Source organism: Scleropages formosus, chromosome 6, assembly GCF_900964775.1.
Source record: "Scleropages formosus chromosome 6, fSclFor1.1, whole genome shotgun sequence".
NCBI classification, from domain to species: domain Eukaryota; kingdom Metazoa; phylum Chordata; class Actinopteri; order Osteoglossiformes; family Osteoglossidae; genus Scleropages; species Scleropages formosus.
Window position 1 is genome coordinate 29275862 of NC_041811.1, and position 21524 is coordinate 29297385.

The 21524-nt window shown below is 47.3% G+C and overlaps 2 protein-coding genes across 5 annotated transcripts in view; one reads left to right on the forward strand and one right to left on the reverse strand.

Annotated features, from left to right (window-relative positions):
- Positions 1–8078, forward strand: part of tnksa (tankyrase, TRF1-interacting ankyrin-related ADP-ribose polymerase a) — a 50505-nt gene extending 42427 nt beyond the window's left edge. For 2 of the 4 annotated variants that reach the window (XM_029252770.1, XM_029252772.1), the window contains 15 exons: positions 75–154; positions 279–424; positions 656–821; positions 939–1158; positions 2071–2180; positions 2632–2820; positions 2958–3195; positions 3297–3379; positions 3455–3575; positions 3805–3902; positions 4029–4103; positions 4833–4938; positions 5349–5535; positions 5750–5906; positions 6113–8078. In XM_029252770.1, coding sequence (XP_029108603.1) covers positions 75–154; positions 279–424; positions 656–821; positions 939–1158; positions 2071–2180; positions 2632–2820; positions 2958–3195; positions 3297–3379; positions 3455–3575; positions 3805–3902; positions 4029–4103; positions 4833–4938; positions 5349–5535; positions 5750–5906; positions 6113–6199 — 2063 coding nt within the window. In that variant the 3' untranslated portion in view covers positions 6200–8078. The remainder of the gene's footprint in view (positions 1–74; positions 155–278; positions 425–655; positions 822–938; positions 1159–2070; positions 2181–2631; positions 2821–2957; positions 3196–3296; positions 3380–3454; positions 3576–3804; positions 3903–4028; positions 4104–4832; positions 4939–5348; positions 5536–5749; positions 5907–6112) is intronic. The other 2 variants (XM_029252771.1, XM_029252773.1) reach the window with 1 other exon arrangement.
- Positions 8079–8636: 558 nt separating this feature from the next.
- On the reverse strand, positions 8637–15438 carry dusp4 (dual specificity phosphatase 4). Its single transcript, XM_018749069.2, has 4 exons — positions 14855–15438; positions 13183–13310; positions 12175–12394; positions 8637–11011 (listed from the first exon to the last, which is right to left on the reverse strand). The coding sequence occupies exons 1-4, from the start codon at positions 15228–15230 to the stop codon at positions 10611–10613; spliced, it is 1125 nt and encodes a 374-aa protein (XP_018604585.1). The 5' UTR covers positions 15231–15438; the 3' UTR covers positions 8637–10610.
- Between the last annotated feature and the right edge of the window lie 6086 nt (positions 15439–21524).

The window sequence follows — 21524 nt, forward strand, 5'->3', positions numbered from 1 at the left end:
GTGTGTGTGTTGCTTATTAGATGCTGGGGGTGTGCCTACTGTGCTCTTATGAACCCACCATTTCTTTTTCTCAGAGAACATTCCGGTGCGCAACTCAGATGTTGACTATCGGCTTCTTGAAGCAGCCAAAGCTGGAGACCTGGATACTGTGAAGGTAGGAGTTGCAGGTCATTTTTCTTGTCCTTCACCTGGCTGGTGCCTACACACCCCCCATGAAACAAGGGCACTGCTAGCATCCAGTCTGAGTGGTGTGTTCAGTAAGTCTGCTCTCCCCCCAGCAACTGTGCTCCCCACAAAATGTGAACTGCCGGGACCTGGAGGGCCGTCATTCTACACCACTTCACTTTGCGGCAGGGTACAACCGTGTGTCTGTGGTGGACTATCTGCTACACCATGGCGCAGACGTGCATGCTAAGGATAAGGGGTAAGCCCCCTGTTTCTCCTTGGAACCACCCAGTTCCCTTTCCATTTCTTCAGTCAGTTTTACTCATTATTTCTTTTAACTTCAGAAGGTGGCAAAGCGAACAGCCTCACAAGCACTTACTGAAATCTATCACAATTCCCCCACAATAATTACAGGCACGCTGAATAACATCTGTTTTGTGTTGTGATTGCCCCCCCCCCGGACACCCTACTGCCCACAACTGTCATATAGCGGCCTGGTGCCCCTGCACAACGCCTGCTCTTATGGCCACTATGAAGTGGCCGAGCTGCTTGTGCGACACGGTGCTTCTGTCAACGTGGCTGACCTGTGGAAGTTCACCCCGCTGCACGAGGCAGCTGCCAAGGGCAAATATGAGATCTGCAAGCTGCTTCTCAAGGTACCGTCCTTGGAGCTCATTGGCTCTGGTTTGTGGGGATCGTGATAATGGTATTGCTCCCAAGACTTGTTGGTTGCGTTTTTTGTTGAATTACTCATTGCTTGTTGGCATCTGCAGCATGGGGCAGACCCCACCAAAAAGAACCGTGATGGAAACACACCCTTGGACATGGTGAAAGAAGGAGACACAGACATCCAGGACCTGCTGAGGGGTGATGCTGCCCTGCTGGATGCTGCCAAGAAGGGCTGTCTGGCGCGAGTGCAGAAGCTGTGCAGTCCCGAAAACATCAACTGCAGGGACACACAGGGCCGTAATTCCACTCCGCTTCACCTTGCAGGTAAGTCCTGGCCTATGCTGCTACACCCTCTTGTGGCTACACCTAGCACTGCAGAGCAAATTGCTCTTGAAATTTGAGTCACGCTCAGCAAACATACGGTGACAGTTTTAAAGAATTCTGCGTGCAAGCTGTTCCACATCATGAGAAAGGATGTGTTGTGAATTTCTGTTGGGTGTTGAAGGCTTTTGAGTGCCTTCCAACGGGTGGAATCATGGGGTCAGAACGTCATATGGGAAGTTGAAGTGTCAGTGATGATGGCTCCTACCATGTCAGCACAGAACCGGAGGAGAGGTTTGCAGCTTGAGGATTTCAGGAAGTATCATTCACACTTCTCTCAAAGCCAGATGACAGTATGGCATCCTGATCGGGAATTGTATGGACACCCCCCTCCAGCTTCATATCAATTTGGATTTTTATTCTGCACATTTATAATCATCATTTCATGGTCATTGTTACCAGTGGATCATTATTCAGTAACCCTTCCCCAAAGGATGAGAAATCATGGTGGCCGCTGCCTGGTAGATAACAGAACTGCTGAAATGTCCCAGGTCACACTGGCCTTGTGCTTCTTGCTTTATTGCAATGTGGTGGGTATTTGTAATCATGCTAATTAGTGGGACTCTAATGCTACGATGAAAGGGCCGGTGACGCCTGCAGGCTGTGATAATGAGTGCCAGTGTCACATAGCAGCCAAGTGTCACTGTGTGTGGGTAAGGATACATCTGTATATATAATGCACATGTCTTGGTCTTTTATTATGTCTCTGTGTGTAAATACATAAGTTTTACACACAAATATACATACAGCCATGTCTTTCAGGGCATTGAACACCTTGAGATAGTGTACATTTATGGGCACTTTCAATGTGACATTGTCTGTATAACATCTCTTCTCTTGCCACCAACCCCACAGCTGGCTATAACAATCTGGAGGTGGCGGAGTACCTCCTGGAGCATGGCGCTGACGTCAACGCCCAGGACAAAGGGGGGCTTATTCCATTGCACAATGCTGCTTCCTATGGAGTGAGTGTCCCATAGCAGTAAGGAAACTGATCCTCAGCATACGTTTATGCTAGTAATGGGGAGCCAATCAAATCAAAGTACACACTTATACGCCAGAGAACACGGTCCAAATCCATGTGGGAAATGGGGAAACTGGTTGCGTGAATGTTGTCTGCTGGGTTTTGCTCTCAGCAGGGTAGATTCTGGGGTATGCAGTTACTGCTCTGCTCTAGACTGATACCCTAACCACCTCGTTCTTTGGGCTAGTAGAAATCTTTGACCATCCTTTCCCAGGGAATTTTCTACAAGGAACGTTAATGCATAATGCACTTGGCAAAATTAAAAACATGTAAAATTGTGTGCTTTTGTTTCTTGGCGCATGTTAAAACAAATTCTGTGATGGTTAAGAAGTATCACTAAAGATTGAATAAGGCACTTTGAGTGACTCTGAAACCCCTCCTTCCCCACACAGCACGTGGACATTGCGGCACTCCTGATCAAGTATAACACATGCGTCAATGCCACAGACAAGTGGGCCTTCACTCCACTGCACGAAGCAGCCCAAAAGGGCCGCACTCAGCTGTGTGCCCTGCTATTGGCCCATGGGGCTGACCCCACTATGAAGAACCAGGAGGGTCAGACACCACTCGACCTTGCTACGGTACACATACCACATTGGATCTAAGAAAAGATGCTGACTGCTCTGATCGCCAGTATGTTAATGATACGTGCAGATACATTAAAAAAAAAAAAAAAAAACCCCACTGATTATGTGTCATCCTGTGTCCTCCATTGTAGGCTGATGACATCAGGGCTCTTCTCATGGATGCCATGCCGCCTGATGCTTTGCCCAGTTGCTTCAAGCCTCAGGCTACAGTTGTCAGTGCCTCTGTCATCTCGCCTGCCTCCACACCATCCTGCCTGTCAGCAGCTAGCAGCATCGACAACCTGGCAGGTCCCCTGGCTGAACTGGCTGTGTCCGGGGCCTCAGGGCCTGCTGACGGGGCCACTGGCTCTGACCGCAAGGAGGGCGAAAGTGAGTGGAGACATCCAGAGCGCTTGGAAGGCCATGTTTCAGTATGTATGTCTTAGGTACTGCATAGTTTGCGTGTTCTTAAATTGTCTGCTTTGATCCAGTAGCTATTCTGGACATGAACATCAGCCAGTTCTTAAAGAGCCTAGGCCTGGAGCACCTGAGGGACATTTTTGAGAGAGAACAGGTGAGTGGTTACCCAGCCTCTCCCCATGTGTAACCATCCATTGAATATGCTCTGATTGGCTGTGTTCCTTTTTAGATTACACTGGATGTGCTGGCTGACATGGGTCATGAGGAGCTGAAGGAAATTGGCATCAATGCCTATGGCCACCGGCATAAGCTTATCAAGGGGATGGAAAGGCTGCTGGGAGGCCAGCAAGGTGAGGTCCTCAGTGGTACAAAGTGGTAGCAGGGTGCACTGAGGTGGGCTGCCAGGAGAGATGGTAAGGAGTTGGTAATGGGACTAGAGTGGTACAGTGGAGGGGGGCTCACTAGGGAGACAGTGGTAGTCAGCAAAGAGGCCTCCTGAGGAAGGATCTGCAGGAGAGTGAGGCCGGTTCTTGGGGAGGTATCATATCAATGTACCTGTCTGGTCCTATTCCGCTTCAGGCGCCAACCCCTACCTGACATTTCACTGCGCCAGCCAGGGCACTGTGCTCATTGACCTGGCACCTGATGACAAGGAGTTCCAGTCAGTGGAAGAGGAGGTACATCAACAAACTGTGTGTGTGTGTGTGTGTGTGTGTGTGTGTGTGTGTGTGTGTGTGTGTGTGTGTGTGTGTTTCTCTTGGTATAGCCTTCAGTTCTGAGCTTGTCTTTCTTCTTCTCCACAGCTCCAAAGCACCATCCGGGAGCACAGGGATGGGGGCAATGCAGGAGGGGTTTTCAGCAGATACAATGTTCTTAAGGTAAAGGCTGTGAACATACCTCAGCCTGGTACCCAGCATTATTCTTGAGAGTGACAGAGCCATTGGAGGTGTTGTGTTGCATGTGAAGGGACAAATATTTAGCAGTCAGGTAGCATGGTCGCTCAACAGGTTGTAGTGACATTTCACAGGTCCAGTGTTATGAATTTGCACATGGGTGTGAATCCAGTTCGGTCTTTGTAGAGTTTGCATGTTCACACCATGTTCGTATTGCTTTTCTTCAGATATTCTGGTTTCCTCTCTGTCTACAGAAATGTTTTGGATGAATTAGTGACTAAATTGCTGTGTGTGTGTGTGTGTGAGTGAGAGAGATTTAGAGCTAGAGAGATCGTTACATTATTCAACTTTGTCGATGGGCAAGTAATCGTTGGTTTTTTACTTTAGTTTCTCGAGCTCTAAGCCACCTTCGACAAAGGTGTTAACTAAATACTACTCACTGTGCAAAGCTTTGGTGAAAAGCTTCTGTTGAATGAATGTAAATATCCAGATACCGAGACATACTTGTAAACCAGTTTGTGTCTTGTTTGTCTTCCTGGCTCATTGTCCCAACACTTTCCTCTTGAAAGATGAGAATTTTCTCTACATTTACATTTGTTTACTTACAATCGGGAGTTATTGGCTGCGAGCCAGTGTGTCCTCTGGAGGTGAGTAACTGTGGGTCACTGGTTTATCGCCCCCTGGATGATCAGTATGTTTGTCTATCCCATACAGATACAGAAGGTGGTGAATAAGAAGCTGAGGGAACGTTATGCACATCGGCAGAAGGAAATTGCCGATGAAAACCACAACCACCACAATGAGCGCATGTTGTTCCATGGTGAGTGTGACTGTTACTGACCTTACGTTGTACAGGTGCCCATTGCTCGTTTGTTTTCAATGTAAACAGATGATGCTTGAAGGCAGTACTTATGCTTGAAACATTTGTTTCAAAGTGGTATGTTTAAGGCGTAGTCCTGGAAATTAGTAAGCGAGATGCATTATGAATTTTTGCTATTTCCATTCTTTACTGTGAGCAGTCCAGAACATTCTCGAGGACTCCCTGCTTGAGTACAAAGGAGCTGGATCTTTTCAGAGAGTTGACATGATTCCACTTGCACATCCTCCCTACCATACTGCAGCTGTTAAAGTGGTTGTCACTTTAACAGTTGCAGTCGCTTTAACAGCAGTGAGTCAGTTTAACTGCTTGGACCTACAGAAGGTTATTGACCATCCTCCTGCATCTACCAGGGTCCCCGTTCATCAACGCCATTATTCACAAAGGCTTTGATGAGCGCCACGCCTACATTGGTGGGATGTTCGGTGCTGGCATCTACTTTGCAGAGAACTCATCAAAGAGCAACCAGTATGTGTATGGCATTGGGGGTGGAACAGGCTGCCCCACCCACAAGGATCGCTCCTGTTACACCTGCCACAGGTGAGAATAGACAAAAATATGCATTCATAAAAGCATTTGAAGTGAAAAGAAGGCATTTGGTTTTATTCCATCTTTGGAGTTAATTCCTTGGTAACGGTGACACTTTGCTATTCATTGGATAGCTATTTCTTGACCTGGCTCTGTTTTGTTTGTGTGACTGTACATGTGACTTAGTGTGAGCGCACGTGACTATGCATGTTCCATTCTCCTTCAGGCAAATGCTTTTCTGTCGGGTCACACTGGGAAAGTCATTCCTGCAGTTCAGTGCAATGAAGATGGCTCATGCACCGCCAGGCCACCACTCGGTCATTGGGCGGCCCAGCGTCAATGGCCTGGCCTATGCTGAGTATGTCATCTATAGAGGAGAGCAGGTGAGCATGACCTAGTCGCCCTCAATCCCAGTCTGAACCGCAGTGCATTACTCTCTCCAGAGCCATACTACTGTGTATAATACTAGTTGTAGTGATTGATGATGCTCAAAATGTGGGTGTGTACTGCAGTCATAGATAGTGGGATTCAGGAACATTTGAAATCTGTGAGTTGGTTCTCATTCCACTTGGTGTCTCTTTGTTTGCAGGCGTACCCCGAGTACCTCATCACCTACCAGATTCTGAAGCCAGAGAGCACGGCCCAGAGTGCCCCTGGCGCTGAGCAGAAGTCGTAGTGCAACTCAGCAGAACCGCAGAGACTGTTACTGAACACTTCACACATTCGGGACTGACTGCCACTGATGCTCCCTCTTGTGGTTTAGTTAAAATGCCTTTTTTTTTTTTTTTTTTTTTTTTTTTTTTTTTTTTTAATTTTACTTCAACATAACCTTGTAAATGGCCACCATTATGTCTTTCTTTCTGTTCATGTTTTGTTTTGTTTTAACCACCCCCTTCTCACTGTATACAGAAAGTTGCCTTCTTGCTTAACCATTGCTGCCCCTTTCTCACCCTCGAGTGCCCAGACTGTCTGCTGTGGCCAGTGGTGTTCTCTCACAGTAGGTGGTCTTTCAGTTAAACAGGAAATGAGTGTATGCCTTCAGGTGCAGTTACCATGGAGATGTCTCACTACATACCATCAGGGTGATTTGTGCCCTCCTGACTCCTGTTCACTGCCCCACCTATAAGCATTAAGGATAGGAGACAGAATAGGGGGAAGGGACATGTATACCCTGATGTCTTCACAAGCACCACACACCCATGGATTTGCTTCCTTTTAATTAAAGCCCATAAATGTGTTTATCCTCAAGGCTTTGTATTCTTTTTACTGTAATTATGGTTTATTTTTTCTAATTTGTTTTTAGATTATTTACAGTATAAAATGGACCATGTCACGGTTTAGTCTGTAGGGACCTTAACTTTGCTTTTACTCTGTGTACAGGCTACTGTGGGAAACACAGTGTGTAGCAACCTTCCTTTTCTTTGTTTCTTTCTTTAAAGAGGTTTCAGAGTGGGTTCAGTAGATGAACAGATGTAAACGGTGTGGAAAAAACCTAAAAGCTAATTATTTTCACAACTCTACTACTACTTTGCACAAGAGATCTGTGAATGCCACAAAGCCCTGTTGTCTTAGTCACAGAATTCACATTTTAAAGGATTTGCACTTTTAAACAGTAAAGATAAGTTATTAGAAATGGAGAACTACATTATTAAAAAAAAATGTCCATTAATGTACAGGTTATGTAAAAGATAATGCCTTTGTAAAGCTTTGATATTGTTTACTGATGAAGATTGGATTTTATTAGTACTGTAAATGAAGTGGGGTTTCTTTGGGATTTCTTCCCTTTGTTTTGGAGATGGAATGGCTTGGAGGTCCAGTTCAGTAACTTTTTTTTTTTTTTCTTTTTTTCCTTTTTGAATGAATATTAACCATAGAAAGATGTATTGATTGGTCAGGTTGCCATACTCATTACCCAGTTTTTTCCCCCCTTTCTTCCAGTGTGTAAAACTTCACTTTGAGATTGAATAACTGGTTGTAATTAATGTACTACTGAGTGCAGTCACATGTGTAACTTTCTGTTGTGGAAGCAAGCTGCCTTACTTACAGTTCTGGGAAGAACCCCTCTGACCTCCTGTTCCTCACATCGTGCTCTGGTTCAAATGGGATGTTTTATGAGAATGAGCTCACAGCCAGGGAGGCAGAGGAGGAGGCAGAGTAAACTGATTGATTGAAGAATGAAGATCTAACCAGACAGGTTGGGGTAGGATCAAACTGAACTTCTCCCACTTTTTCGATCTCTTTGCTGTATTCTGGGTAGGTCCATTCCCAGCCAGCTCTCTGTAACAGTATCCATGCAGAACCATAAATGACCAGATAGATCAACAGCTATGGCCCTGCCGATCAGTGCAAGCTCTGCCCTGAACCCAAGCCTCTCCCTCCACCAAGGGAAACTCGTATTCCTTATCTGCTTCTTCGAATGAGTCTTATTAATGTACATTTTGTCTTTGTTACTGAAACTAAACCCTGCATCCACCAGTGTAACACCGCTGATCTGAAGACTTGTCTAACGCAATTCAACCTTGTAAACTAGTCTTAAAATAAAGTATGTGACAGTTCATGTCTTGACTTCTTTTGGCTGGTACAGAAATCAGCTCCCTGCTACAAGAAGGCTGCTCCAGGTACAGAACCCAGTCAGCAACTCAGAAGTTCTAAGAAATGCTTATTCAAGTAATTTACCTCAGTGCAACCCTTCTAAGTTACACAGGGCAGCTGCAGAGTGCAAGAAATTCTTTGCATTATAACGTGTAAATACGTGCTTCCATTAGATGGCGCTGCTGCTCCAAATATTCGACGGGTCCCCCAAAGCCATAGCTTGTCAATCTCAGCTTGGTTTATCTGTCCTGACAGCGTTCCACATGTTCACCAACCGAAGATGTCTTTGTCTTTACAGATACAATCGCTATAAAATCTTAACCCGATTCCCACACCTATAGAATTTAATAGAATATTCATTAAGAAATGTTTCATGACCCAAAAAAAAACACATGACTCATTGGTTTATGAAAACTGTTATATTTAAATGGAATTTAAGAAATAAATAAATGAACATAACAAAAGCAAGGATTTAAAAAAAAAAAAAAAAAAAAAAAACATATCTGAATGATATTGCCATGGGAAGTTTGACATTTCACTTGACACAGGTATAAAGTATTGCATTGCTTCATGATTGTTGACTGTTATATACCATATTACTGTCACTTGACTACCCTAATACATGAGGAAAAAAAGTCAGCTACTACCTTTTCTTGAATTAATGTGCAAATGAATTTAAAAGTACATCACAATATTGCATCACTTTAAAAGTGCTCTATAAAAAGGTGCCAACATTCTTGAAAAAGGGAAAAAACAATCCTACATTTTGCTTAGAGCCTTCGCTCTGGGCTGGTAGAGTTTGCAGGACCACCTTGAAAAAGCCAGAGTCCTCAAGGCAACTCTGCATTCAAAAGCAATATCATTTACAGAGCTGTGTCTCGCCAAACATAGATTAAAAAGAAAAGGTAATAAACAATCCAGGGAAGCCTTGGTCTTTACAAACCAGGCATTTCTGTAGTTTTACTCATATAAGGTTTGGAGAAACCCATCTGAAGTGACTTGGACCCCTCCAGCACCCACCCACACCCTCGTTCTCGATACATTTTCAGTGATTTCAGACTACCCAGTGTTTGAATAAGAGTTTGTGCATTCGGGGCTGTTTTGAGTGGACATCGTGGACCCGCCCTTGCTCCCGTCCCCCATCCGCTGCGGACGCGAGGAGCGGGGCCTGGGCAGGTCTCACAGGTTGCACCCGCATGACACTTGTTTTGAATCTACAGCCTTTTTCAGACAAAAGACAAGTTGAACACATTTTCCAGCCCACTGACCTGGCAGTAGCAGGACTTGAAGACAGACAACAGGGATGGAGATCAAACTTCTAAAAACATTCTTCAAAAAAATCTTACATCTTTAAAAAAAAAAAAGGTTTCAAGTCAAGCTACTGAAAAAATGGGCAATGAAATAAAAAGTAGTACGTTTAAACAAACCGAGAAAGGTATTACAAGGAAATATAGTGCTTTGGCAGCAACTGGAGAGAGGAAAGAAAATTATTGCTCCAATTTGGAAATGTAAGAATCAAGAGACAATGACACTTGGTAAATGTGTATTGCGGTTTGAAAGAGTTCGAAATGCTTTCCTGCCTTTCTCTCTGCTTGATCGAGATGAGAAACTGTTGAATGCAGACATGGGCATCCAGCAGTTCCTGGAGCATCTTGTACCTTCTCTGTGAACAAGGCACTAAGAAAAAAAGGAAAACGCCCCCTCCCCTGTACTTCTCTTCCTCCCTGCTACACTGCAGCATGCAAGTCCTTATCTAGCTCATCTGCACATGACCCCACTGGCCCCCAGCTATGGGTCCCCAGCTATGGACACCCAGCCACGGACCACCTCAAGTTCCCCATCAAAGCAGTGGTCCAGTAGAAGAAGTGAGGGAGGTGGGCAGCACGTGTCACTACCATCTGACAGAGGTGGAGAGCTTCCTGTTGGAAAGGGGAGGAGGGCTTGTCCACGAGCCCCGGAGGAGTTCTTGGAAGACACGATGAGGAACACGGAGATGAACGATACCACTTTAGAGCAGCAATTAATCTACTTTGCACTTTCGGTGCGAGGAAACCAACCCTGAAAGTGTGAAGGAAGATGAAAGATCACTAACGATGAGGGTGCGCCCTTTAGGTCCACTGGCTGATACTTAAACCTCATTTGCACATGTGCAGTTATGTGAGGTTCAGAACTGTCTCCCCCCCCTCCCCGGCCTACATCTAACAGACAGGAGGACCGTGTTTCAGAGACGGACACGTCGACACGCTGCAGAGCACAAAAGTGGTCTTAACCTTCAGCTGCTACTTAGAAACGGCAAAACTCCCCTACTTGGAACTTCCAACATGCCTGGGATTCTAGAAGCTCCCACCAGCTGTACAGAAATTTTCTAGAAGCTTCTGTTCTGTACAATGTCTTGGAGGAGCCTCAACAGACTGAAGACTGTAGAAGCTCCTAAAAGCTTTAACCACTAGGGGGCGCTGGCACACGTCTCAATCCCTGAGTGGGTGCGGGGGGCCCTAGCATCTGGGCGAGGTGGTGATGGGGCTCTGCAGGTAGGACAGAGTGCTCGACTGCCCGTGCGTCACCACGGAGACAGGGAAGCTGAAGACGAAGGGTGAGGTGGAGGTACTGGAGGCTTCGGCGGGGGCGGTGGCCGCCTTGGAGCCACGTGAGGCAGGGGGGCTCGCCGCTTCCACGGAGCAGGACGTGGCCAGGAGCTGAGACTCGAACTGCAGCAGCTGGCCCATGAAGCTGAAGTTGGGCGAAATGACGCTCCGCCGCTGCCGGACGAACTCGAAGGCCTCCTCCAGGCGCACCCCCTTCCTCTTCATCAGGTAGGCCAGGCAGATGGTGGCAGAGCGAGAGATCCCGGCCTGGCAGTGAACGAGCACCCTTCCGTTGGACGCCTTCACCGAGTCTGCAAGGCAAAGGGGAAGGGGAGCCGCACGGTCAGGACAGGATGGGGTGGACGTACAAATTATTAATAATACTAATAATAATAATAATAACTCCTGGAATATTGCAGATCTCCCACCAAAGTGTGTTAAGGGAAACTACACGCAGAGTAACAGCACTCGCACTTCTGCTGGTCCCTGCTGTCCACCACGTCCCTCTGCAAATCCCTCGCTGTGTTTCTGAATCTTATCGAAGGGACTGACAGATGAGCGCAAGCGGCTGCCAGCGACGTTGTCTCGTTGTGCCCCCCCTGCCCGTCACTTGCCCCTTCCACCAATCTGCCCCACCCTGGGTAGCAAAGCGCTGATTAACAAGGAGGTGGGGCAGGAGGTCAATAGGTGATTGTGTTCATCACATCTGTTAGTCATGTAAGAGATGATTTTCACACAGCAATATATGTTATACTTGGTCCCTATATAGGGACAAGCGCTCTGCTTTTGGGGGGGTTCTCTTCTGGGCATCTCGTACTGAATATCACGTCTGTTTCCCAGCAGCCTCTGCTCTCTTTTCTCTATTTCTCTCGCACACATGCGCGTGCGCGCACACACCCGCACACGCATACACAAACACACAGGATTGCGGGCTCTTCCGACGCAGAGAGGAGAGACGATGAGTCAGAGCCCAGTCCCTGGGCGTCGCACTCTGACGCACAGCCGCTGTGTTCTCTTGAACCTGGAGGAGCTCCTGAACCAGGACTGATCTCTGCCTACCTTCTCCAGCACTGGCGGCCTTGGGAGAACACCAGCACTGAGTCTATGTGCTGCGGGAGCCACGCGGATCACAAAGAGTCCGCATCCTCTGAGCTCGACACGTCTCAGCTCTCTCTCACACACTCACACACACACACACACGCGATGCCCAGCATCTCTGCACTGATTTCTAAATTGACAGAATATAAACAAGGTATCCGCAATCTATTGATTCGCGTTACAGGAAGATCCGCACACGTAATTAGCTGGTTTCGACAGCCAGGGAGTCTGCGAAGACGGATTTACTGGGGCAAAACTTATGCGAGCGATCCTCGTGAAGTGTGCGGAGCTCCACTCGCGGCTTACGCCGAAGCCCGAAGGCGCGGCAAACGAGACCGCAGAGTTCGGAAACCACCGGATGAGAAGCGGCACCCACCGATGTACTCGATGGCCTCGATGAACCAGGAGCTGATGTCGGCCTTGTGGTTGTCCTCCACTGGGATGCACTTGTAGGTGTACAAGCCCTCAAAGTGGTTGGGGCAACTGGAGGACACGTTGAGCAGGGCAGAGATGCCCATTCTGTCCAGCATGTCCCTCTTGGAGGCATGGTAGGCGCTGCCCAGGAACAGGAAGGGCAGGATCTCCACCGGGCCTCCCTGGGAGAGGCAAAGAGAGGGCGGCAGGGCGCGCGTTACACTGCGGTCACGCTTTGAGGGCCTTCGAGAAAGCTGGGCCACTTCACACCACCTGTCATCTCCCTGTCCTGGGTGGGTCAGGTGGCAACCGCATTTAACACGATGATTTCATGTGTGCGTGTCTGAAAGGATACACCGCATGAGAAGGGGTGCATACAAAGGCGTGAAACATTTTGTTTAATATACAGAGGTGTAACATGGTGGGGGGGTGGGGTCCCCAAAGTTAAAGCAACTATAATCATTATGGGTCCCTCAATATTCCTGTTAAGATCCACTGAATACTAATGCATTATTATTTTTGGTCTCTCAGCACCTGGCAAGATGTTGGAGGGAGCCAAGCAACACCTACAATAATTTCACAACATTTTGAAAGAAAACTTCTCCCTCGGGCCACTTTTCATTCATGCAGCTAATTGTTCATTAATGACCTGACTAATTAACGGGCCTGCAGTGAACCACGAGCACCGCGCGCGCAGCGGGGGGCGCGAGGACGGCCCCGCGCACCCAGGGCCCATCGATCGGGACCCCGCTTATGTCACAGGTCGTCCGCCGGAAACGATCGATCTGTGTGTGTGTGTGTGTGTGTGTGTCGCCTGGGAGCGCGCGCGTCAGTGGCGCGCGGACGGCGCCGCGACCTCCACAAAAAGGGGAGGGGGACGCGCCCCAAAGTGAGTGAGTGAGTGTGTGTGTGTGTGTGTGTGTGTGTGTGTGTGTGTGTGTGTGTGTGTGTGTGTCAGTCAGTCAGTCACCTGGTCGTGGTGAGGGGTTCCGCACGACTTGCAGCCGGACTCGGCGCCGGGCTGGAGCGACGCGGCGGTCAGAGACTTGCTTTTCAGGCAAAATTCCGGATACTCGGCGAGGAACCTGTCGAAGCCGCCTGGGAAAAAAAAAAAGAAAAAAAGTATTGATAAATATGAGAAATATGAGGTTTGAGGACTTTACAGACAGCCTTCGCGACTCTCCGGTGACGAAACTATTTCTCCAGTAGTGATATTATTATAGGCGTTATAATATTTGCTAATCAGTCCAGTTCATTCGCAGTTTTGTGGCAAATATAAATATAGGAAGATAAAATGCAACCAATTTCCTCTCTCAGTCGCCATAGTGATATTGCTAAGGAAATGTGTTTAAACACTAAAAAGTTGTTTTTGTCATTTTATATTTTTCGCTAATAATAATAATAATAATAATAATAATAATAAACAGCGAGGTACAAACAACTTTAATGGAAATAGCAGACTAGGGTAACTAATGTAACACTGGCAGAACTACACCTTTATCTCTGCTTATTATTTTAAACAAACAATACCAGCTGCATTGTTAACCGCTTATATAGTCAAAACCAGCAAATCATAGAGGAGAAAAGAGCAAGCGCGTTTCTAAGAAAACGTGTGTATGGTTGTTTTAACTGAAAAAAAAAGACACAGAGACACTAAATAAGAAGGCTGCGAGCTGGTACAGTATGTGGGTATTTTTAAGGGAACGAGTTACTGTTTCCTATCAGAAATATCTCCGGATGTTAAGCGTCCTCTGCGGTTGTCTGCAGCCTTTTCTCTGTTTTAATCATATTTCCTTCCACACTGAATAAGAGTAATTGTGCTGGGCCTGCTGAACACATGAATGGCATGTTCTTTCATAATACACAATACATTTGCTTTCAGTATTTTTTTGCTAACACGGATCATTCCGGCCGCGTGTCTTCAACCCAATTATGGAAATATTTTTCACAATGAAGCACATGATTTATATTAATATATTCATGTATTCATTTTTTTTGAAGGTCGCCTCGTTTCACGATACATGGCACTGAATTTCGCATTCATCATTTTTCAGCTTTCGGGTGGCATTTTGGAGACGAACCGCTAAAGAAGACGTTTCGATGCTACTAATTTTTCGATGCTACTAATTAAATCAGCGACTGCAAATTTGCTGAGGGTCCGATGAAGACAAACGGGCGTTGAGTGACAGCGGGCTGAAAGCCACTGTTGACGGCGTGTCCTCATGACACGGTTGTGAAACACTGTTTCCACGCTGGCAGCACTCATGTTTACAAAAAAAAAAAAGAAAAAAAAGAAATTAAAGCCAACAACGGGCCCATTGTTTGAAGTTATTGCAAAAATGCTAAGACGCTTATAATAATATGTGAGACGGGGTCGCCTGTTCTCGTTTTACTTTTCCGTGTGGGAAGTAAAACTGCACTCAGTCCAGTCGTTACATTTAACGTTTATTGAGCCATTATCCGACACCGCTGTGCCAGGCTTTACACAGTTACAGTGTTACTAGATGAGTAACTTTACAATAACGTACCTATTACTCGCACAGCACGTTGTACTGACCGTATCGCTCCAGAAAAGGTCCATCGATCAAAGGAAGAGGAAACCCTGCATTTTATTAATCGACAGGCAGACGTGTTCGGGTTACCTTTCAGGAGATAGATGGGGGTCCCGAAGGTGCCTCTGTACAGGGCGTTAAGAACCAGAGTAACAGTGCCGTCGTCTTTGATGTTGTCCGCATCGGACGTCCTCTCGTCGTACAGGACCACGGCGGAGTAGAGTCCCGACTGGAGCCGGGCTTTGACCTCCTCGTCCCCCGACAGGATCTGGTCCAGAGACACGGAGCCCTTGGCTCTCCTGCGCACGATCGTGTTGCAGCGGACGTTCACGGCGCCTCGGATGTGTCCTCCGCTGAACGCGAGGAAGGACCTGCAATCCAGCAGCAAGCACTTGGCCCCGTCGTCCTTCAGAAAGCGCTTCAGCACGTTACAGTCCATCTCGCAGAGCTCGGTCATCGTAACCATTTCCTGGAGGGCGGGCGGGCGAGCGAGCGCGCGCGCGACCGAACCCGACACTCACTGTCTACACTGTACAAATCATGTACAAGAGGGCGGACGTGGGATGATGGGACGCTCGCTCATCCTGCGAAGACCAGCCCCCCCCATACACATACACATGATACACACGCCCTCCTCCTCCTCCTCCTCCTCCTGCCGTGTTGTTGTGCTGTTATTCTCCTGAGAGGATTACTATCGCTTGCAGCCGCCTCGCCTTCCTTTTTATGAATGGGGCTTCGGCGGCCAGTTCCATAAAAGGAGAGTGACGTCACAGGAATAGTAACGTCACTTTCTAGTAGCCTGCCATTCATTAACCCTTCTCCTTTTCATTCATAAAAGTCAACGACCATTGAATCGTGACAGGAGCTTCAACTGTACATAACAACAGTCATTGTAAATTATTCTTGTGCTCAGCTTCGAACCCTTTGTGTCAATTGCAGATGTGGCAGCGTTTTCGCGCCTTTGTACATACATAGGTTTGTATCCGTCAAATGGAGAAATCTAACTCTAGCAACTTCGGGTATTTGGGGAAATTAATAATAGCAGCAAAAGTATTCGGCGGAGTTATATGCAAATGTTGGGGGTAAATTAAGCTTGTCCATGTAGATGGTGGTGTGTGTGAGAGAGAGAGACAGAGACACACACACACACATTTGCAGAACCGCTTGTCCCATACGGGGTCACGGGGAACCGGAGCCTACCCGGCAACACAGGGCGTAAGGCCGGAGGGGGAGGGGGACATACCCAGGACGGGACGCCAGTCCGCCGCAAGGCACCCCAAGCGGGACTCGAACCCCAGACCCACCGGAAAGCAGGACTGCGGCCCAACCCACTGCGCCACTGCGCCACCCGAGAAAGAGACACTACTCTGCTATATAAATGGGTGAATGAGTGTAGGGTCCAGCATTGCGAGTCGCCATGAATAAAGGTGTTAATTAAACACTAGTTAACGTACACGACGGGGAGAAAAAGCGCCTGCTCTACGAGCTGCCGTAAATGTTTGAACATTGGGGACACGCCCCTTGTTGCGCCTATGCTAAAATTTCCCCGAAATAATTCATTTTTCAATGGTGTTGCGCTTTATTATTTATTTATTTAATTCCAAAGTTTTGCTTTTCAGAAATACTGGACAGTCACAGTTTCGCAAGCAGGTCTGCGGCGCCGTCCAAGGCAAAAAGGGTGTTTTTTTTTTTTTTTTTTTTTTTTTTCTTCCTCTGAACTCGTTTCCCCACATGGAACAAACTTCTGCGTAAACACGCATCCGAAAGACAACAAAACAGGGCGATTGTGCGCGGGAGACGCGCACGCCCACGAACCATCTGCGCGCGCGCTCTGCTGCTCCTCCTCGTGGATCGCGCAGCCCTACTTGGGGGCTTTCGGTGTTTCGGGTGAAATCGTTGGCGCGGAGACGAAATAATGTGCAGTGCGCGCTGCCGCTGCTCACGTAGCCCGGACCTGCTTGGACGGCTGAGTTTCCTGTCCCCCCCCCCCGATTGTCCACTACTGTCCCCCTTGTCTCCGTCCATCATCCACTGCGCCGCTCGACCAGCTTTCTTTCACTACAGGCGTAACAGACCTAAAATAACAATTCAATCAAGTGAGAACTGTAGTAGAGGAAAAGACAAGCCTGGTTTTGTGCAGGTGGAAGCAGGGGATTCATGCAGCCTTGGTTTCCCTGATATATTTCAATAATGAAACATTTCTAGGCAAATTTATCTGACCGCTAAAGCTTATGGGCTACAAGTGACCATTCAAGGCTGTGCAAAGAATTGGAGGAATTAGAATGAAGCGACAATGAATTTCGTGCTATTCCAAGTGAAGACGAAATGCAAGATTGCTTTTTAAAAAAGGTTTATTAAAAAGGGAACATCTTTAACGTTGCTTTGGATTTGGCGCTCGGATCAATATAGCCAGACTTGGAGTATTTGTGTTTATAAGGTCAGACAAGCGAAGGAAAAATTCAAGTTGACTCCGTGCCTTAACCTGTTTTTTTATGTTTTGAAAAATGTCAGAGTAAAAACTCACCTGAATACAGAGTAAGGTATTGGTCCATTCAGGGCTGAATCCCTCTGAAAGCAAGCTTTGTTTTCACCGAAAGGTAACCATCAAGAAAAAGACTGAATTTTAATATATGTTTGGTTAGGGTTCGTCCTAATGGAAATAAAAAAGAGCCAAAAGTAACAGACCAGTGACACTGAAATAAATTTCACTCTGAGTCTATGTCTCTCTTACATTTATTAATTTACCAAACACTTTTCTCCAAACCAGCTTACAATTATTCATCTATGCACCCCGCTGGGTAATTTTACTGGAGCAAGTACCTTGGTCAAGAGCATTATGGGTAGAGAACCTGCAACCTCTGGGTCCAAAAGCAGCAGTGCTGACTGCTACACTACCAGTTTCTCCCTTGTACTTAGACCTTCTTTTTACCCCCATCCAGGTTTTCACCTGTGGTTTTCATCATATCAAAAATTAACTTTCTTCATCAAGCATTGCAAAAATCTTCTTAGGAGAATGTTTGGATGTTTTCTGAACAATGCTTGAATTTCTGTACGCATTAATTACAATTGTTGTAAATCTTCTACACAACAATGCATGAGGGCACTGCGCAACTTGCAAAATTGAGGGGGAGCCTTTTCTGTCAGTGTGAACAGGCTGATTGTGAACGATGCCTTACTTCCCCCTGGTCAAGGCTAAATGATGAGTTCATTGAGTGTTTTGTCAGCAGCTCTGGTGTCCTTATTGCTATTGTTGCTGTCTTCCAAAATAGTGGCTTCCGGTAAAAGCCCATTAATCCCACAAGGTTTGTTTGTGTTCATCAGCTGCTGCAAGACGTGTGACTTGGTGTGAGATTGTAAGAAGCTGAACTTTCATACGGGGGTGCAGTAGTGCAGCGAGTTTGGCCGGGTCCTGCTCTCGGGTGGGTCTGGGGTTTGAGTCCTGCTTAGGGTGCCTTGTGATGCCTTGTGATAGACTGGCATCCTGTCCTGGGTGTGTCCCCTCCCCCTCCAGCCTTACGCCCTGTGTTGCTGGGTTAGGCTCTGGTTTGCCGCAACCCCCCTCTTGGTACAAGTAGCTTCAGACTGTGTGTGTGTGTGTGAACTTTGTTTTCCCCGGATGTTCAGCTCACCAGTGCCCGTCCTCTGATGTCAGCTGTTTTGGAAATGTTTAAAATCTGTTTAGTGTCTGTGTCCCTGCCCCTTGTCCTGTGGAACAGACCTGTCGCATGCTGGAATGGAGTTTCCAGAGACTGTGGGAAAATTCTCGGTGGGTTTGTCAAGAGTCCAGGGTCGGGGTAGGAGAATCCTGAGATCACCAGCATCATCTTTCAGGAGCCCAAACTCCACTAATTTCAGCAAAAGCACCTTCAGTACTGACATCGTTTTGATTATTTTGATTACTGCTATTGGACAAGCGCAGCCGGTGTCATGTACAGCAAACACATCTAAGTAACCGCTCTGACAGCATACCAACAGCTCGCACTGGGTGTGATCTGGATGTGAGAGATGAGTATGCAGCGCAAGAGGAGGGCGATAAATAACTATACCGAAATGTGTTAAAAAGAATGTAATTACGTATTTTATGCTGATCATTTTCTGTGCACAAATCATACAGCAACTGCCAAGGCTGCACTGTTACTGTATGCAGAGGCCAGTGATGATCACACACACACACACACACACACACAACATGGGCACTTTGCTCAGAAGCCGAGATACTCCCGAAACATGACGCTGGATCTGGTATGTTTTGGTTTGGCAGCGGAAGCGTGTGTCTGTCACAGCGATACTGCGCACGGAGTTTGAGTGCTCTCTCTCTCTCTCTCTCTCTCTCTCTCGCCCCCCGCCTTTCCTGTGCGTCTTGCTCTGGGATGATAAACTGTCAGCGGTTCATATCCTGACTGGAGTATGAGTCACTGGGCTGAGTGATGAGAACGCATCGCCCACAGTTGCTCTCAGAGTGGTGCCCACTACCCCCCTTTCCCTCCCCCAGCTGGCTTGTTTATCTGCCCGTCAAGGTCCCCTCCGCCCCTTCCACAGACTGCTGCACTTTCCGATACGTTACCCCCACGACCGATTCCAGTTCTTCTGCTCCGTGCTGCTTTTCCGCGCATTTCCTCTGGGTCTGCGTGAGACTGGGCACCAGAGCTCCCAGTGGACTCCTTCGCAATGTCCTTCACATCAAAGCGCACCAAGAGTTTTCTCTGAGGTGGGGTGGGGGTTGTGGCTTCGGGATGGGGCGTCCTCCCGAACGCTCGCAGCAACGTGCTGCGGTCGTCCGCGGCCCTTTCGGCTCTCCTGCAGCGAAACGCATAGTAGCCGTGGCAGGAGGTACACGGTTTTGTTTATGTTGTGCTTCCAGTGGGTCTCCTCAATTTGACATGCAGCGCTGGAGTTTGGGACGGTACCAGTACACCCTGCCAAGCTGGCCTGTGGCAGACTGTTGCTGCAGAGACACATAGTGAGGGCCCTGCCAGAAATGGAAATGTATGTGTAAGCCATGAATGTGCTCGTGTACTGCCGATTGCTTCGACACAAAAGGAGATTAGTGCGATTTCTCTGCCATGCGTTCCGAAAGCGGAATTTAACGGTTGTCTGTGTTTCGGCTGAGGATTGCGGTCAGCGCTTGCATCGGAAAAGCATGGGGTTCCCGTCGGTGATCGCGATCATGTCGGCGTTGTGTATTTTTAATGGCCTTGACCCAGCACCTCACTAGTGTGGAGATTTTATCTAAGCACTTGGCCTGAGGGAAAGGTCCCATGCGGCTGGAGAAACCCCCCCCCCAGACACCTGTGCTTCTTTGCTGCTGCCGCCGCGTTCCGCAATACAGCTCTTTCATTTTGATCTGTTCGTATTAGTTATTACAAAGCCGAGACAATCTGACAAATTTGTCGGTCTCTGGTCGGATGTGCATGAGCTCCACGCTGTAGTGTGGTACCGAGCGTGTGGGGGTGGTGCGGTCCCGAAATAGGAAATGTAAAGCCAAATACAGTGCGGTGCCAGGAAGTGACACATTATTCATCAGCCAAAAGAGCTGCTTTTCTGTTCTTTTTTTCCCTATTCTGTTTTGTCTGTGTGAGTCCTTGAGAAAAAAAAGACAGGATCTCGAAAAGCTTTTTTCCATTTTCCGTTTTTTTTTTTTTTTTTTTTTTTTTTTTCCGTCTCCAGGTCTCTCGGAATGTAGCGGTCCATGCTCACTCACGCCTCAGGTAACAGTTTACACATTGTTCCAGCAAAGGCGGCCGTTCGGTCACCACAAGTGCCCCGATCCAGAAAATCGCCACCTTTGTGTGACCGAGCTGTTGTGCTGGTAGGGCCATATTTTTAATGCAGAACCAACAATAGTCACATGCTGAGGTTACAAGAAGTCAAACAAAGAAATGTAAAGCAAGTCAAGAAAGAATATGGAAGTAACTGGAGATGCACATTATCATTATTATCATGATCGTTGTCAATACTAATATTACTTCTACTGCTACTAGTGGGAGGCATGGTAATGTAGGGGGTAAAGCTGGTGCCTCACGGGGGATCAGACAGGGGTTTGAAACTGGCTCAGTCTTAGCAAAGTTTGTCTGTCCTCCCCCTGACTGCATAGATAACCTCTATACGCTCTGGTTTCCACCCACACTCCAAAAACATCCAAAGGTGAATTAATGACTCTAAACTGGCTGCAAGGTATGCGTGCCTAAGTCAGTGAGTGAGTGAGTGTGTGAGAATGCCCTGCAGCTGAATGGTGTCCCCTTCATGATGTACCCTGCCCTATGTCCTCTACTTCCAGGATAGGGTTCAGACTGCTGTGGCTCTGCACTGGACAAGATGCTAGGGAAAATGGATGGGTGGAATTGTGAGAAATGGTGCATTGCCGGCTCTCAATCGGGGGTGGGTGACTAATGCAAGCGCAGCAGAATGAAGGTTAAGGACATTAATAACGAGAAACCAAAGTGTTAAAAGAAGAGAAGACTGGGTATTTTCTCAGAATGCTTTGGTTTCAGTCTGCATGTGCAGTGTTTCACTTGTTTTTAGTTCAAGTTTCACAAGTTCATCCTCGTTCAGAAACGTACCCTGAAAAAATTCGGATGCATAAATTGTGCCCTCATTTTCCCGTATGTGCAGCGTGCTCCGAGACGAGATCGGAAACGGACTTTTGCCCCTTGCAGCGGGCAGCCTCCGGGATGGATTGTCAAGGTCACATCAGTTGTGTCTGCAATTCAAGGTCGTGCGAAAGGAGGACGAGAAAACAGGATGATGTGGTGTGAGGAGG

Excerpts from the sequence above, each read along its gene's own strand:
- dusp4 (XM_018749069.2), bottom strand. The coding sequence starts at position 15,230 with ATGGTTACGATGACCGAGCTCTGCGAGATGGACTGTAACGTGCTGAAG. Across the intron at positions 12,395-13,182 it reads GAACCCCTCACCACGACCAG|GGAGGCCCGGTGGAGATCCT; the intron begins GTGACTGACTGA and ends TGCCTCTCCCAG. Across the intron at positions 11,012-12,174 it reads CGAGGCCATCGAGTACATCG|ACTCGGTGAAGGCGTCCAAC; the intron begins GTGGGTGCCGCT and ends TTTGCCTTGCAG.